General features: G+C 36.5%; 2 protein-coding genes across 4 annotated transcripts; one reads left to right on the forward strand and one right to left on the reverse strand.

The window, feature by feature from the left end:
* Positions 1–212: 212 nt before the first annotated feature.
* On the reverse strand, positions 213–10,847 carry LOC132166927 (partner of Y14 and mago). The gene is made up of 4 exons (XM_059577783.1): positions 10,531–10,847; positions 9,698–9,814; positions 5,847–6,086; positions 213–580 (listed from the first exon to the last, which is right to left on the reverse strand). The coding sequence occupies exons 1-4, from the start codon at positions 10,732–10,734 to the stop codon at positions 437–439; spliced, it is 705 nt and encodes a 234-aa protein (XP_059433766.1). The 5' UTR covers positions 10,735–10,847; the 3' UTR covers positions 213–436.
* Positions 10,848–13,471: 2,624 nt separating this feature from the next.
* Positions 13,472–17,964, forward strand: LOC132167230 (probable dolichyl pyrophosphate Man9GlcNAc2 alpha-1,3-glucosyltransferase). Of its 3 annotated transcripts, none has more exons than XM_059578137.1 (7): positions 13,472–13,875; positions 14,289–14,688; positions 14,818–15,001; positions 15,096–15,203; positions 15,840–16,001; positions 17,025–17,277; positions 17,381–17,964. In XM_059578137.1, the coding sequence occupies exons 2-7, from the start codon at positions 14,312–14,314 to the stop codon at positions 17,821–17,823; spliced, it is 1,527 nt and encodes a 508-aa protein (XP_059434120.1). In that variant the 5' UTR covers positions 13,472–13,875; positions 14,289–14,311; the 3' UTR covers positions 17,824–17,964. The 3 variants fall into 3 exon arrangements, with proteins under 3 accessions (XP_059434120.1, XP_059434119.1, XP_059434121.1); XM_059578136.1 differs by lacking the exon at positions 13,472–13,875 and adding an exon at positions 13,897–14,098; XM_059578138.1 differs by lacking the exon at positions 13,472–13,875 and having other exon boundaries at positions 14,375–14,688; positions 14,877–15,001.
* The last annotated feature ends 110 nt before the right edge of the window (positions 17,965–18,074 follow it).

The following is an 18,074-nucleotide window of genomic DNA, read 5'->3' on the forward strand; positions in this document are numbered from 1 at the left end:
CGAAGGATCGGGATCCCTAAATTGCTAGCAATTCGCCCCCAAGTACCTGGAATCCAAATTCCCAAAGAAAGATTTCAAATCCTATTAACAGGATCAACATGGTGCTTTTTTTCTTTTCTGGAAAGAGGGTTCATGCAGTTGAAATAATTGTTGGCATTTAAAATTGCCAAGTCCTGAGTGGTGGAACAAAGAAAGATAACTGAGAAGAGGAAAAAAACTGACAAAAATATTAGAGATGAATAGTTTTTGTATGGAATACCCGACTGGTGGAACAATTGCGATAATTAACTCATATGGTCAATCATGTGTAGTAATACAGCTGAACGAACAAAATCTAGATAGATGAACTTCTGTTCCTACCATACAGGGTTCTAAACTTTTATCAAGAAAGCATCAAGGAAAGAAACTAAACAGTTTCTCCAACCCCAATCCTACTTCAAGATGCTGCCATTTCAGCTTTTTTATCCTCCAAATGCTTTAGCTCCTTATGCCAGCCTTCAAGCTTCATCAATTTGTCCAACTGTTCTGGCTTCATATCTTCTTGTGTAGTTTTCTGTTGTTGAGCTTCAGAAAGTCGAATCTACAGAATTGAACAAACAATTAAGTGAACTAGTATATAAAATGGCGTTAACACATAAAGCATGAGCCTTCAAGCCATATTGGGTGGTTGCGGTTTTTGATGTTTCCAACAAATCATAGACTTGACAAGTACCGGGAGTTAAGGGAAGTGATTGATAGGAAATCGAAGGATAGGGTATGGGTCAATTTTGGTGCTTGGCTAAGGGTAAGAATATGGGGTGCGGTTTTGTGTATTGCTTGCCTTTGTTAAGTTTGTTTTGATAAGTGTTAGTTAATGTCATTATCATTCAGGTTGGATGAGTATGTTACTTGATTGGGTTGGATGAGTGTTACTCGAATAAAGATCAGACGATCCGCTTCTATAAAGATAATGAGTAGAGCTAGGAGGAGTCATTGAGTAATTTTATCAAACGGGTTGTATGTGGCGAACTCCTACCCAAAGTGGAGTACTATTTTCAACCAAATCAATTCCATCATCTCAATCCAATTTCCAGTTTACAATTCAACCGCAATCAGTCAATCAAAATCACAAGAACCCATCAACTTGGTGACCCATGCAGGTTGAATAGCCATCATCAACACTCAGAACAACCCAACAACCCAGAGAACATTCACCTTCCCACCTTTTGCAGCATCGGTAGCCTTGGTCATCTTTACTCCACGGATCTTCTTGGCTCTGTTCTTCCATTCCCTCATTTGGTTCCTTGAATCGAACAGTTGCTCATATTATAATTTGGGCATTACAACCACGTTGATAAGCCACATATACTTCATATGGGCATTACAACGACATATTTAAATAACTAATAACTTAAACTCAAAACAAAGCTAGAGCTTTAGAAAATGCCTCCAAAACTCCACTTAAAAATGAACGCCTCGAACTTCAAGATCAAGAAACCACTTCCATAGCATTCAGATGCTCCAAAGCCCTTCCTCACCCTTTTGGGATCACTAGTCTTAGCATAACTCACCAGCTCTGATGGATAGCCCACTAGAGCGTTTTCCCTCTCTTTTTATATCCTCTTTTAACTTCTTTATTGTATCTTGCCACTTTCTTCCCACTGCTCTTAGACAAGGAAACATATTTGAATTCCAACCCTTTTTTTTTTCCTATTCACTACTTTGAAAAAGATCTACAATTAGAGGCTTTACCCTGATTGCTTCCTTCAAGATAGCAGGGCCATGCTACAACCCATAGCATGCATAATTATCTACTTCTAACCGAAAGTTCTCCTAGACAATGGGGCAAAAAGACAAACTGAGTTATTCAAGCTTGGCTTGAGATTGGCCTGCTAAGGAGCTACTCAATTGACCTACTTCTTGGGTTGTAGACAAACAAGCCAATCTGCAGCAGTCGGTTCTGAAGCTCAACTTGAGATTGGCTCAATAAAAAACACCCTTGGCATCACATCATCTCCCCCCTCCCTCCCACCCTTTAACAGACAAAACACCCAAACTGTAGAGACCTAAGTGCACAATCAGGATAAGCAATGTTTTTCAGCAAGTAAAATGCATCCACAATCAGATAAACTATCATAAAATATCACACTAGCAAATTTATTAATCTTGCCCAGAAAATATCATTTTAAAAGTCTAGACCTCATCCAAGGTAGCCTTTTTTGTCTACTCCATTTCCTTTGAACTATATCTTTATAGATGATCAGCTCAGCAAAATCAGATGAGAGAGAAAAAAACAAGAAATAAAATAAGAAAAAAAGGACAAAAGGAAACGGAGAAGTACAAAAGAAAAGAAGCAGATGGATAATAAAACAAAGGCGATGAACAGCAGTCAGCTCACAAATCACACAGTGCCACACACAAACACACACACACAAACATTACATGATGAGAAGGCAAAAGCACCCTAAACAACTTCATTTTCGCACAAACATAAATCGGTGAGGTAAGACTCCCCCCCTACGTTTGATAATATGCAGCCATTGCAAAATTTTGAACTGATTGCTGCTGAAAGCTTTTCCCTGATTTCTGCATTTAATTTCCTATATTAAGTGTCAACTTTCTTTGTTAGTAGAATATCTCAGATGAGCTGAACAATCTGCCTTTATTGTTCTGATGAAACACAAGGTTTATGCAGACTAAAGCCCAAACATAACAACTCTAAACCAAATCAACAGGAAACTGCATCTCTTGCAAGGAAGATTATTGTAAGAGCCATTACACTACAATCAGCACAAGGCAAACCTCGGGTAGACCTAATGGCTTAACTACTTACAAGCTCAATAGAAAAAAAGAAAGAGAGAAAGAGAGAAAGCTAAACTCTGCTGTGCTAGGCACAAAAACTTTTCAGAGTGCACCATGCAGGCACCTCAGTATATTAACAACTTCACACAATGCATAAACACACAACCTAATTGCCACGTCAAGTGAAAGGAACATAAAAATTCTCCTGTGATCATCAAATAAATATTTACCTCGCTCATTTTCAAACTTTAACTTTTTCTCCTGAGCTGTCAAACTTAGCATTTAAATCTAGAGAAGAGCAACCAGTTTAGCGCACAACAAATAGTCTCGCTGAACCGGGTTACAACATACTTACTAAAAAGGCAACTGACGATCAGGATTGGGACTTAGAACACACAAATACATGTCATGCTACCAGAACAGAGAAGATGATAACAAAAAGCTCCAACCATAAATGCCCAAAATGCAAGTCAGCCCATCAATCTATTCTATAGTGTTCAGATAAAAAGACCATAATACCCTCATGTTTAACCAATTTGAGGCAGTACTGCTGATACCAAGAAAATGGTTGATTTCTATTTCACATGCTATATATAAAATGTAACCGGTGGGTGTTCATTATTATGTAATGAACTGATTTTACACTCAATCCTTCTAGGTTCATTTTACTCAAGCTTTAGACCATTGTAACTTGTGCTTAAGGTAAACCTTGAACTTATATTATATTCTTTGATGCTAAGGCTAAGAAATTTTAAGTGATGACTACGGGCCCCTTGGTGTATGCGGACCATCAAAATAGGAAAGAAGTGATAATTTTCTTAAAAAAGAGTAACATCCAGTAGTGAGTTATATAGTGAACTCCTAGACAATAATGCTTAGAAATTTACGATGACAACTGTGGACCCTTTGGCATGTGCAGACCATCTAAAAGAAAAAGGAAGCGACATTCTTAAAAATGGAGGGGCCTGACCGAAAGAGAAAATTGGTGGACAAGAAATGAAAAAGAAAACAACAAACGGGTCAGTTTGGTAAACTGCTGGAAAAGTCTTTTCAGTTTCAAATGCTGAAAACTCTTCTCAAGGTTAACCAAACAAATTTTCAGATATGGCCCCCATCACTAACACATTTTTCAAAACAAACTACAAAACACTTCTAAAAAAATAGCGTTTCTTTTTTAGAAAAAAAAAAAAAAAAAAAAAAAACCTTATTATTTAAAAAAAATTTGGTGGTGCTTTTGCCGCCTCTTTGTTTGGCGGCCACCACCTAGGCTGCCAGATCACACCACAGTGGCAGCATTGCCACTGTGATGGCAACAGATGTTTCTAATTTTTTTCTTTCTTTTCATTTTTTTTTGTTTTTACTTTATAAAAATATTTTAAAATTTAAAATTTTACAAAACACTCTTCCATTTTTTTTTTTTTTTTTGATAAGTAACACTCTTCCAAAATTTTACCAAACCAATTTTCAACTTTTCTCAAATGTGGCCCCCACCAAATCAATTCTTAACTTTTACCTTTTTCAAAACCCAAAATACTTCTCAAATTTGTACCAAACAGACCCTAAATTTGATCACTGAAAATCATGGCAGAAACTCAAAGCCCCTTAGTCTAAACCTTTTTTTTTTTGATAAGTAATAAACCAATCTTATAAGAAGCGTAAGGCGTCTCTAAGTACACCGGAAGTATACAAAGGGAATCACCTAACTAGAAAGAGAAAAACAAACAAAAAAATCATCATAACTAACTGATAGAGGAGACAAAAAAGCCAGAGTCCAAAGAAAAAACAAATGGAAGAAAATGGATAAAATATCCTCCAGGGACCTCTCCAAGTCCTCAAAGCACCTATTGTTTCTTTCCCTCCATAAACACCAAAAGAGGCACGTGGGCAACATTCTTCAAACTGCAGCACTCCTCAGCCTTCCAGAGGACTACCAACAAGCCAGCAAGTCAATAACCTGTCTAGGCATCCCAAAACGACTAAAGAGATCACACCACATAGCAGAAGCCCCTAGTCTAAACCTAGAGGTGGAGAAACATCAAAAGATGGAAATTAAAGGGGAAAATGAACAAAAATTAGAGATTGAAGCATTTCCTCAAGCTGATCCAGTCATGAATCCAACCCTCTTATCGAAAAAAAAAAAAAAAAAAATGAAGAAAGAATCCAACCCCAACAAAAGCCCCTTTCTTCATCAAAACAAAGCACACCAAAACACACCAAATCTCCCTAGGATCCATCAAACTACAAACAATACCTATAAACTGCGAAAAATTCAGGCAGAGTATTGGAAAGTACAAACAATATCTGTCAAGTCTTAATCTACGAGTTTCCTTTATTGGCAGCAATGAAATCTGATGAGAACTCCGACAATGAGGTTAAGTTTAAGTCACAGTAGATTTACACACACACACACAAACAGAGAGAGAGAGAGAGCACAGGTACTTTGAGAAATCTATAGGACTAGTGGTAGGACCCACTGCAAATGAATTTTTCTTTTCAAAAATCTGACCCATTTTGGGGAGAACTTTTCCTACGGAATTCTATCAATTTAGTCCAGTTGATATATAGCCGCTTTTTCCATTCCAAAACACACTGCTAATATCCCAAGTAAAATTCAAACTTAGAGAGAGAGAGAGAGAGAGAGACCCAAGTAAAATTCAAAGTTATAAGTTCTTAGATTACAACTCATCTCTTACTTCTAAATATTACTACTCTTCTCTTGCATACAGGAGATAATTATTCATTACAATTCCCATAATAACCATCCTAAGCATTGGTAATAAAAATAAATTTTATTTTATTTTTGATTGGCAAGTTACACACGAACCCGGTGGAACTTGAACCCACGACCTCACCCTCCACCTTGCTACAAAGGGAGGAAGTGCCATTTGAGCTAAAGCTCATACACCAAAACTTAATATTAAGATTTCTACCCACCCCTTGACCAAACTAAAAACGACAACCGCATAAAGTTCGTAATGAGTAACAGGGTCAATACAATATCAAATGTGAAACATGAACAATATGGTCATTTGTATTTGCAGGAAAGCTAAATGCATGAATCCTACCTTCTTTTTAAGTGCTCGAATTCTTTTATCAACATCTTGAACTGTATTTTCTGAATTTGAACCCTCTGTTGAGTCTGAGGGTGGGGTGATTACAGTAGCATTTGCAGAAACAGCTAGCTCATTCATCTGAGACATCAACTGCTTGACAGATTCTGATCCATTATCTAAATCTTCCACACTTAGTGCTTCTTCATTTATTATCTCCCCTGGCTCTGAGTTCTTACCCTTTTCAAGAGCAGCCTGTGGAATAAATCAAGAAAAACAAGCAACTGGCATGAGATTCATAGGAACTTTTAATTCACAATAACACGGATCAATACAAAACAACTGCACTTTTTCAGTCCTATTGCCTATGCACTAGCTCATCAAAGGTGTTCAACAAAATGCTCATAATGACCATGTGCGACCTAGATGAGCTTTGGGCACAAACCAAGCCTAGGTGCATTGAAATAACGCTGGCTCCTAGGGCTAAGTGAGGCTTCCATTTAATGGAATTCTTATGCTTGTTAGCTATGGTACCCCTCACTCTTTCTTTTTATTTTATTATTATTATTATTTTTTTTTTTTTTTTGGTGGGGTGGGGGAGGGGTGGTGTTAAAGAAAAAACTTCACTAAATACAAGAATAGCAAACCTTCAAGGAGTGAAAGCACAAAGATCGTACCAGACATAATTTAACAAAATAAATATGAATTCTATCTTCAAAGTAACTATCTCTAAAGCGTGCCCCACTTTAAGCAAATATTATCTCTATCATCAGGTCAGTGCTAAAAGAGAATTAAGGCACCAATATCTGCAGCTAATCATGTAACACCTCCATGTGGTACCAAATTATTTTTCCAATTTGACCATATTTTTTTGCAATAAGAAGCAATCAACCACACCATTCATCATTCTTTAAAAATCTGATCACTTACTCCATTGTCTTCAAAATTTCACAACAAGAGCATGACAAAAATTAAGGGTCAAAGAAATGCTTCTATGTCTTAACTTTCAAATCACTTAGATCATTGGTTTTCAGATGTTACTACTCTAGTTGGTGATAGATTAGACTAAGGGTCAAAAGCAAGCAATCATACATTTGTGAGAGGTAATGAGGTGATATGGCAAAGAAGGAAACAGGGCTTGATGGCTGCAGCATGTGCTAAGGCAAAGCAAAACACTGCCTTGTGAGACCTTTACATACTATGGGTGAATTTTATTTTTTTCTACATAAGATAGAAGTTGCAGGTTTTTTATCCTAGGAAGATGTTGACTAACAATCACATCACCCTATCTAATGGTGACAAACGATCGTTTCATGAGAAAGAAAATAATTCCTTTTTGTCTTGGCTTAGATGAACAAAACATTCAAAATTTTACAACAGGACTTCCAATAAATGAACTACTAAACTGCTAAATAATTTGATCATCATTTCATCGCTTGGAATTGAATTATAGAAGAGCTCCATGCCAACAATTTTGCAAGTGTTGGTGGTTCCCACCAGGAACATTAATGCTTCTGGAGAAGGATGATCGGCACAAAGAGTCAAATTCTAAATTGGATTTGAGATCCAACAATCAAGTACATCTCTACAACTATGGCCTTTAGAAATTGCACTTCAAAAATTTCAAAGTCAAGGATGTTCAACTATAATTTGGCTATCTCATATAATGTTAAGTACACCATTATTAGATTTCTTGAAGTTATTCTTGAAACAAGCTGGCACACTATGGGACATCGATCAAAAGCTCAAGTTACGTGCCCAAAATAGTACTGTACTATCAGATCAAGTGAATATAGTAATAGACACTTGTTGACATTCCAACCTTCCTTCTCCTTTCAGGCTGAATCAGAAATATGCAAGTATTGTCAATGACATAGCTCACCTGTTAGAAAAGAGATGGCTCCTTCAGAAAAACAAAGTTATTCAAGTTCTTTTTTCTAAAGAAGTTGCAATCTAACGGCCCTAATAGTCATCTCCCCAGGGCAAGCGCACAATGTTTTGTCCTAAAACAAGTGGGTTCAAAGTAAGAACAAGAGGGATAATATGAGGTATAAATGTCCCCAGATAAGATTAAGAGGAGGTGCATGCGGGGATACATTAAAGGGGAGTGCCTCTTTTAGGCAGATATAATATTTCACTCTCAATCTAAAATTAGCTCTCTACTTTGAAGATGTTTACCTAGAACAGAAACCAATTGAACGAATAACAATAGACAACCTTATCTGCATGAGGTCAACCTTTCCTAATGCATATGCTAGGTGTAAGATCTTGGTGAGTTCAATTGTCAACTCTAGAATTGTAAAATTGGTAAGAAATTTGACTCACTTTATCAATACAAGGGTGTAGAACCAAATCACAGCACAAGATAAAGAATTTTGAATTAAACAAAAACAAAGAAAATTGTTGGTTTCAATCTTCCGTTCTTTTTCTCTAGAGTGGGTCATGCCTAGAAAAGTGGTGGAATTGTTGGTTAACTGAAGAGGTCAGTTGGAAAGCCTTTGCATTTTAGATGCTCGGATGGTGGCTCCTCTGTGCCTAACGTGGTACATTTGGAGAGAATGGAACGCGATGAACTTTGAAGATTGTAAGAGTTCAATGTTAGAGCTAGGCGCTGGTATGTTCAAATCTCTTTATACTTGGATGGAGGCGTACAATAGTCCTTACTTTTCTAGTTTTACTGAATTTCTGGACTTGTGTGTTCTTTTTCTTCCTAATAGGAGGTCTCTCTTATATACTTCATGAGTATTTGGGTTGCACCTCTCTACACTTCCTAATGAGATTGATTTACTTACAATATATATATATATATATATATATATATATAGTCATATGTTTGAAGGCTTGTAGTCTTATGACCAGCACTAGACAGAGTTTGTTTTCTCCAATATTTGGTTGGTTACCCTATCCTAGCTGGATTTTCTTCAGCAAGTACAATTCATTAAACTGATAGATAAACTCAAATAACACATGGATATAAAGTTGGGCATACAGCTAACAACTGTAATAGAAGGCTATCAGCTATATCCCTAATGTGCAAAAGAAACCTGGATTTAGGAGAAATAAGGAAACCATGGTATCAGAGGGAGAGTTGGAAAAGAAAAGAGAAGGGAAAAAAAAGCCGATTCTTCTCTTTAAAACTATGCCCTATTAGACCAAATCAAACTGAAACTCCTAGAGACAATGCAGAGGATGATAAGCATCAAGAAGAAGACTTATGATAGGACTCTAGTATTCTCCTATAGTGTTTAAACTTGTATTGTACTGTAGAGTTTAAGTTAGTAGATGATAAGCATCAAGAATAAGACTTATGATAGGACTCTAGTAGTCTCCTGTAGTGTTTAAACTTGTATTGTATTGTAGAGTTTAAGTTAGTAATGACTTGTAATTCATTCTTGGTTATATATACAAACATTGCTGCGATGGTTGATGCAGGCAGCATTATACAAAAATCCTATATGGTATCAAAGCCTCAACACGACTAACATAGATTTTTTTTTTCCATGACTACTTCTCCTTCTTCCTCTACCACCTCTTCCACCACACTACCTATGACGTATGCTGCACCCCAAAATCCGTTGCACATTGTCACTCATCATATTACCCTCAAACTCACACAGGATAACTACCCCCTTTGGAAGGTTGTTGTAGTTCCCTTTCTTGAAGGCCATGATCTCATTGGATTCATTGATGGCCCGCATCCCCAGCCACCAAAACTCATTGCTGATTCTACCTCTGGGACAAAAATCCTATATGCCCAAACCCAAAAGTACTTGACCACAGTGATAAACAAAAGACAAATGAATTAAACTTAACAGGAAAAGAACCATAAAATTGAGGCAATTACAGCATAACAAGAAATAACATACCTGTAGCCGCTTCTCCTTCTTTCTTTCATTTCTCTTTACTGACTTAGTCTTGGGTTTTGCATCCAATTCAGGATCATAACCTGGAGGCCCCGCCTGCGAGGCCATCTCCTTTTTCCACTGCATTACAAAAGCACAACAGAAACCCCATTAAATCTTGAGAAATAAGCCACTTACAAGAATCTGCGTGCTAAGTTAAAAATAAATAAATAATATATTAATCCTATGTTTTTCTTCATTTGAAAAACCCCTCCACTCAATTGAGACTATTAACAATATCACTTGGCTTAGACTATTAACAACTGAATTAAAGAGCGTTTTTCACTCTTCTGTTTTCAAACTCTGGCTCTAACCTACGCACAATGCAACTCTTTTAATCATATAATCTATAATTCCAACGCATTTTATCAAGCTTAAACAGAAAATGATAAAAATTATGACATATTATCTTCTCCTCTTCTGACTTTCCTAGCAACCAAGAACAGAGTAAGAGGGAAATGAAGAGCAATTTACGTATATACTTTCATCTTTGTTTGTGACAAGGCAATTTACAAATAACATGAATGCCACACGTAATTACTAAGAAAATAAATAAATAAATAAATAATAAAGAAGTTCTTGCATCTTTCTTGGTGCCAGGTCCCTAAGAAATTAAAAAATTAAAAATTAAAAAAAATAAAATAAAAATGCAGCGATTTTGTAGATAGGTTCGTGTGTTGTCCATGAATGTGTGCGTACGGATATATATGCATAGAAATCTGATATCATAGTTTTCATAGGGATGCCTAAGTTAGTTTTCCGAGCAACAAAACAAGGGGGAGAAAGTGAGTCCGTACCAAGGCGCCTTTGGATTGGTAAATGGCGACTTCCTCTTGAGGGACATAGCCAGCCCTAATCCGGATGGGCTTACGGAAGGTCCCATCGGGTCTCCTGGTCGGCGCCAGAAGTCTCTCCCCTTCTTTCAGGCTTTTGCTCAGCTCCGCCAATTGATTCAGCTCCTCTTCTCCTGCTCCTCCTCCTTCTCCATTGCTGCTCGCCATGATCTTGCCAAGCCTTTAGGACTTTCGCACTGACGCTGACATGCTGTTCAATGGCTTCTAAAAACACAGGGATTTTCTTTTCTTTTTCGTTTTTTTTTTTTTTTTTTTCCCCTTCATCTTCATCTTCCTCTTTCTTCTTTCTTTTTTCTGGGCTTCTGTAATCTAGCCCAAACCCGACTTCTTAGCATGAAACCGACCCGACCTAACTCATTTTTCTCTTTATTTACTGGTACATTATCCATGACCCGATTTGGATCCTACCATTCCTGTTGAAGAAGAAATTGTACGGGCTTTGAGAGAGGGCTTTTTGTTCAAGTGGGCCTTTATTCAAGTAGCCCCTATACGAGCAAGATCGCTTGATTGGACAGAAAGTCCTTCTCATACTCTCTATTCGAAAAGGAGGGAGCAGAAATAATAACAAGAATCCCATGTTGTATGTAATATTGGTCCTCCATCGTCACCTTCTTAGGCATTAGTTATATGGAATTCAAAATAATTAATATAAAATCATCTTAACTAGAACAACTGAGAACTTATTAGAAGCTATACTTGGATACGACACTGAGATTCATATTAATGCATAGTTTTTTTTCTCTTCATCTTATTCATATGAAATGACATTGATTCACAAAAATATCATTCCATAGCATAGATTTTTTTTTTTTTTTTTTTATGTATATCATATCCATTCATTTTTGTAATGTTATGCTATTGAATTATTAAGAATTTGAATGTATTTGTATAAGGATTCGTGCATTAATTTTATGTTGTAAATACTTTTTGCATATGCTATTGACTTTTTAGTATTAAATATCACATACACTACATTCATTATTATCAAATATAGGAAACCAAGCATGTGCCTTAAACGTGCCCTCCCAACTAATTAAAATGAAAGGAATTGGAAAAAATTTCAACATCCAAACAAGCTGGAGATATATGGACTCAAAGTTAAGCCAGTGCAATTGGAGTAGTGAATGTAAGCAAGAAATCAGAATCTGGTTTGTAAGAAAAAATTTTCAAACTTTCTCTTGTAGTAGAACTTGGCTTCTAAAATTGACTATATTTCTTAACATGTGAGAATTCTATATTTTTTTAATAACATGTGTTTTTCATATGCTTTTTAATAGTTTAAAGGACCTGGTTGCTTTTAAAAGCTGGTTTGTAGAAGTTTCTTACAAATTGGTTTGTCGGAAATATGTGTCCTTTCCTTTTGTGAGAAGTCTTTTCAAAAAAAAAATTATGAGGCATATTGTACAACTATCTTTTGCAAATTTAATAAATCAATAATTTGATTTACAGACTCACGTAATGAGGTGAATCCCACAAATTCAATGGTAAAAAAATAAATTTTATCAAAATAATTTTTATCATTTCTCAAAATTTATTTAGAGAGTTCTTAACAAAATTCTTAAGGGAGTTGGGGTTTTGCTATGCGCTCTGCTCTTCATTTTATTCACTCGTTAATTCTTGAAAAAATTATACTTTACCCTTTTAAAGTTGGCAACGATTTTCAATCCGATCTTTAAAGTTTTAATTTTTACAATTCACCTCCCAAAGTTTTAATTTTTTGCAATTTGATCACGTAAGACAAATGTGATCACTGTTTATTTATTTTTATTTTTTGGTTCCCTAAAATGTCCTCATCCCCAAAATGCTGAAACGAACAATTTTCAAAAAAAAAAAAAAAAAAAAGCTTAACAGTGAGTATTCTCTCTGTTGGATTCAAGCGGCCGTTTTCTGTGCATATCGGCCGGCAACGAAGTCAGTTGAGGCTGCTTTCTTTCGCTGATCGGTGGTTGTTCTGATTTTTTTTGGCTGATTATCTGACCTGAGTGGATATCTGACCTCGGTTGGTTGTTCTGATTTTGCCCCTTTTTTTTTCGCTGATTATCTGACCTCAGTTGATATCCAACACCTTTGTTCTTTCTCCTTTGAGGGATTGCTCTGACAGATTTCTATCTTTTCGCTCTTTGGATTGAATTTGCAACTGGGTTTTTCTTTTTGAGATTAGTCAATTTCTTTTTGGGTTTCTCAAAAAAAAAAAAAAAAAAAAAAAATTTATTTTTGGGTTTATTTTTTGGGGTACTTAACTGAAATCTCTCGAACTTTTACCCGTTTTGAAATATCCCTTTAAACTTCAAAATCTCTCAATTTAGTCTCCTAAACTTTCGATTATTCTCAATTTTAACCCTCTGTCAATTTTAGCCGTTAAAAATATAAAAAAATACCAAAATATTTCTGATTTTTGTTTTTTTTTTAAATAAAAAAGTTTTGAAAGTTATAATTTTATGTAAAAGTAAGGGATATAAATGTTTTTAAAATCTGAAGAAAGAGAGAATAATTGAAAATTCAGATAATTAAATTGAAAGATTTTGAAATCAAACAAGTTTATTAAATCGGGTGAAATTTTGATGTTTACAGTAAAGTTTTCCGTTTATTTTTTTTTATCTATTGGTGGGATCTATTAATAACTGAGTTTTGATTTCGAATCGAATATTGGATTGAATCTGTGACGAACCAGCCGAACCCCATGTCTGAAACACCAGAACAACCACCAATCAGCGAAAGAAAGAACAAATTGAAAAAAATAAAAAGATGAATTCCTTTTGCTTGTCCTTCCTACATTTTCTCGAGAAGAAAACAGAGCATTGCATTTCAGCAAACAAATCTTATTTCTTGTGAATGAGAAATGAAATCAATCCCAAACAGTGTCAATTGAAAGTAAGTTCCAACTCATCCTGAATGGCCAAGAATCCAGAAAATCGAAAAAATAAAAAAGATAAATTACTTTTGCTATTCCTTTCTTCAACCCATCCACATCAGAAATCTGTGGAAGATTGGTCTCGGTTTTTGGAGGGTCAAATCTCTTGGACGAGGGTTTTGGAAAAAGCCCATGAATAATCTCTTCCAACAACCCAGAGTGTGAGGGCTCTTTGGGTAAGAACTCCGAGCACTTGTTGTGGTGGTGGTGCGGGCAGAAACGGTGTCATTGGAGGTGGAGGAGTCTTGGTCTTGGCTCTTGGTTTTTGGGTCAGTGTCGTCCTTGAGGGAGGTGCTAAAGGCGTCTCTTGGTGATGGTGGCGGCGGCGTTCATGGGTGTGGCGGAGAAGAAGCAAGAAGGGAGGAATCGCCGGATAAGTAAGAAGGGGCATTTTGGGGAAGAAAGCTACATAAGTGATGACGTACATGTCACGTGATTGGTTTGATCAACTGAATGGCTGAATTGAAAAAAATTTAAAACTTTGGGAATGAATTGCAAAAATAAAAATTTGGGGATCGAATTAAAAATCGCTGTCTTTAGGGGGTAACATATAATTTTCCAGTTCTAGCTTGGTTGTTACTCGCCATTTCTATAAATCACGTAATTGTGCTATTTCCGATTTCATTTTTACTTATGCCTTGATTTCTTGATTTTTGACTGAAAATTTTCCATTAATCGATTTTGACATGGGGTTGCTGGATTTTACTAGGGTTTGAAATTATGCCCAAAACTGTTTATTGGATTTCATTCACTATTGGATGAACTTTTCCGGTGACTTCTTTTTATACAGAGTAGAATCGTGGTGTAAGAGAGATGGAGAAGAAGAGGGGGAGGAAGGTGATGGAGGACAAGGAGGAGGTTGCTCACAAGGGAATTGCGGCGTCATTCCTGTGCATTGCAGTGTTTGCATTTTTGGTGCGAGTGGCCGTATCCCTCCATCCATATTCTGGTGCAGGAAATCCTCCAAAGTATGGGGATTTTGAGGCACAGAGGCATTGGATGGAGATCACCCTTAATTTGCCACCCAAGGAATGGTATTCTAACAGTACAAGCAATGATCTCAGCTACTGGGGACTTGACTATCCTCCCCTTACTGCCTACCAGAGTTATGTCCATGGCCTGCTTCTCAGATTCTTCCATCCTGAAGCAGTTTCTCTTTTCGCTTCTCGAGGCCACGAGTCTTATCTTGGGTTTGTATTATCCGGGATTCTTTTCCATTGACTGATTTTCGTTTTTATAGACTTCAATTTACATTTTTCTTGATGTGGGGTAATGATATATTTGAGTTTCCCCATGCTGTCTATGCTTTTTTCCTGCAGAAAACTTCTCATGAGGTGGACAGTTCTATCGTCTGATGCACTGGTGTTCTTTCCTGCAGTTTTATATTTCATTGCTGTGTACTATGCGGGTCACTCAAATGGCCGTAAAACTGACATAGCATGGCACATTGCAATTATGTTACTAAATCCATGTCTGGTGCTAATAGATCATGGTCATTTTCAGGTTCGAAATTGTTTTTTTCCACCATTGTAGAAATTTTAAGGCACTTAGTATGAGTTGCTAATGTTTGATTTCTCATCCGTATTTATTCTGTCAGTACAATTGTATCAGCTTGGGCCTTACTGTTGCAGCTGTTGCTGCTGTTCTCTCTGAAAAAGAGCTATTAGCTTGTTTCTTGTTCTGTCTTGGTCTCAACCACAAACAGGTGCTTCTTATTCAAATTAGCTTGCATCATGATCAATTACTTATAATGACTACAAGTTGCCTATTTTGTCAAATTTATACATCTAAGCTTCACATAAAACGTAAAGGGGAAGGGCTCCTTCTGTTTTCTGTGGCTTCTGAAGCACACAATTTTGAAAATGGAACGCTGAAAAAGAAATCAATTTTTGTTGGATGTCCACATGTGCCCTTATTGTTGTTTGTTCTCTGTTTATGTGTTTTGGCGATCCCCAGGAAATGCCTTGAGTGTTGGGTTGAGCAAAGGGGCTTTATTTTCTATATTGTTTGTGAAAGAGACCATGTCAATCTTGTTATGGAGTATGCCTTGATGTTCTAAGAAATACTAAAATGCAAAGAAGGAAACACAATGAATAATCAATTCTTGATCTGGTAAATGTTGCTTTTATCAATGATCTGTACTTTCCTAGTATTCATTTTGTTTCATATGAAAACACTAAATGGATTAAGTTTGGGTATATTTGGTCCAATAAAAGTGGGGACCTCACTATTCTCCGTTTGTAGGTAGGAAGGGTAGCAAGTGTATATGTGAAAGGTTGTTGTACTTCACTCCTGCCAGCTGATTTGTTTTTGGGGAATGTTTTATTGTGGTTTGCTGCAGATGACAGCATATTTTGCACCTGCATTTTTTAGCCATCTCTTGGGTAAATGTCTTAGGCGCCAAAATCCTCTTCTTGAAGTATCGAAACTGGGCCTTGTGGTCTTGGGAACATTTGCACTTGTTTGGTGGCCATATCTCCACTCAATGGAAGCCTTTTTAAGGGTAAACAGCTGTGGCCAATTTGCTTTTATTTTGCAATAACTTAACTTCATAGTTCTTTGTGGTACTTCTTTACAAGGATCGTGGTCCAGTACATAGATTAAATGGCTATCCATCCTTCTGTTTATGCCATGAATCTTTGGCTTGCCCTTTATGTCCTGCTATATTTATAACACAAAAGGAGAACTGAATTTGTTAACATTACATACATTGTTTTTATATATATCCCATTCATCCTGTTTAACAAGTTTGAGCAATTATGACCGAGTACAAAAAAAAAAAAAGGAGCAATCTGTACTCAAGTATTTCAGATAATATGCAACAAGACTTTACATATTGGACAAACAGACAGGTGTACTACACATCTCTATCACTAATGCATGCAAAGAATATGTTTAGATCTCTATGTCAAGACAACAATTTTCATATATATGTCGTCATCATGTTGGTCAATTTATGTGGAAAGCAGAACAAGTACAGGTCTAAAGGGATATTATAAAAGTTGTTTTAAGAGGTTGAAGTGTTTTGAATTCATATGTCCATCTTCTGCAGTGGAAATATTTTAGGGGTTATTTTCTAGTGCAATAGTAAACACTTGCACTATCAAGCTATGTGCATCGATTCAAGTCTTGAGAGTGACCATTTCATGCAAAGAATATCTGAGCGGTAGAAATGTATGCAAACCATCCCTCCCAACACTACTTAGGTAGGACCAACACTAGGATTAGACCATTAAATTGGAAAGTACGATTTGAGGTTTTTTTAGGTAAACAAAATTTTACGCCCTCCCAATATTGGTCTCAACTCTTGACCTTAACCTGCATCCCTTGGTTAATGTGGGAGGAGATGTCATTTGGTCCAAAGGCCATTGGCAAAGTACGTTCCAAGTAATTTTTTTATATATAGATATTTATGTGCTGAGAACATGAAATAGGCTATAGAATACATGAAGTGTTCAACAGAAATTCTTCTCTTCGAGTTAATTTTGGACACCAAATATTTTACCTGAGCTTGGTGAATGTCCAGGTTCTCGCTCGCCTTGCTCCTTTTGAGAGAGGGATATTCGAGGATTATGTGGCTAACTTTTGGTGCACCACTTCAGTTCTTATAAAATGGAAGAAAATGTTCGCAACAGAATCGCTGAAGCTTTTTAGCCTGGGTGCGACTATTTCGAGTTGTCTGCCTTCAATGGTTCAGCAGATATGGGCGCCAAGCAGCCAAGGTTTCCTTTATGGACTACTGAATAGTGCATTCTCATTCTATATGTTCTCATTCCAAGGTAGGTCAAAATATATTGTTTAACATTCTTTTTCTAATTTATATTTTTCCATAGTGAGTATGTAACAGTTATTTGCATTGGTGGCTGATGTTTTAATCTGCAGTGCATGAGAAGTCAATTTTGCTGCCTCTCCTGCCTGCAACCCTTTTGGCACTTGAAGAGCCTTTTCTACTTAAATGGATTACACTTAATGCCTTGTTCTCTATGTTCCCTCTTCTATGTCGTGACAAACTGGTTCTGCCATACATTGCACTATCTGCACTCTTCATCCTTATTTGTCATCATGTGCCAGACAGAAGACAAGATAGAAAGGAGACACGTTCCTTCAATTCATTTATGACAACCTTTCTTGTATTCTGCTCTGTTGTTCTTCATGGCGTTTACTTAACCATGGATCCTCCAAGTAGATATCCTTTCCTTTTTGAGGCTGTGATTATGCTTCTTTGCTTTTCACAGTTCATGTTTCTTGCTTTTTACTCTAATGCAAAGCAATGGATGTTGTTGAAACACACCATTTTGATGGATAAAGAAAAGAAACTTCTTTGATCCTTTGCTTGAAAAATTAGGTTCATTCTGTTACTGCTTCTTCTTGGTTTCAGTCGTTGGGGGCAGCAAACTCTTGTAATTTGTGTTGATTTATGAAGGGGAGAAGAAACTTGCCCCTTGTCATGTCTTTTTTCTTTTTTCTTTTTTCCATGTTGGTGTTGTATGCTGTGTTTACTTACCTTAACGAAAAAGAAAAGGTGCTGTCGTCCTTGCTTCACAGATGGCGGCAAAATCTTTACGTTTTGTAGTGC

This window comes from Corylus avellana, chromosome ca1 (genome assembly GCF_901000735.1).
Source record: "Corylus avellana chromosome ca1, CavTom2PMs-1.0".
NCBI lineage: Eukaryota > Viridiplantae > Streptophyta > Magnoliopsida > Fagales > Betulaceae > Corylus > Corylus avellana.

Excerpts from the sequence above, each read along its gene's own strand:
- LOC132166927 (XM_059577783.1), bottom strand. The coding sequence starts at position 10,734 with ATGGCGAGCAGCAATGGAGAAGGAGGAGGAGCAGGAGAAGAGGAGCTG. Across the intron at positions 9,815-10,530 it reads ACCAATCCAAAGGCGCCTTG|TGGAAAAAGGAGATGGCCTC; the intron begins GTACGGACTCAC and ends TTTGTAATGCAG. Across the intron at positions 581-5,846 it reads TTCGAGCACTTAAAAAGAAG|ATTCGACTTTCTGAAGCTCA; the intron begins GTAGGATTCATG and ends TCAATTCTGTAG.
- LOC132167230 (XM_059578137.1), top strand. The coding sequence starts at position 14,312 with ATGGAGAAGAAGAGGGGGAGGAAGGTGATGGAGGACAAGGAGGAGGTT. Across the intron at positions 14,689-14,817 it reads GGCCACGAGTCTTATCTTGG|AAAACTTCTCATGAGGTGGA; the intron begins GTTTGTATTATC and ends TTTTTCCTGCAG. Across the intron at positions 16,002-17,024 it reads CAATGGAAGCCTTTTTAAGG|GTTCTCGCTCGCCTTGCTCC; the intron begins GTAAACAGCTGT and ends GTGAATGTCCAG.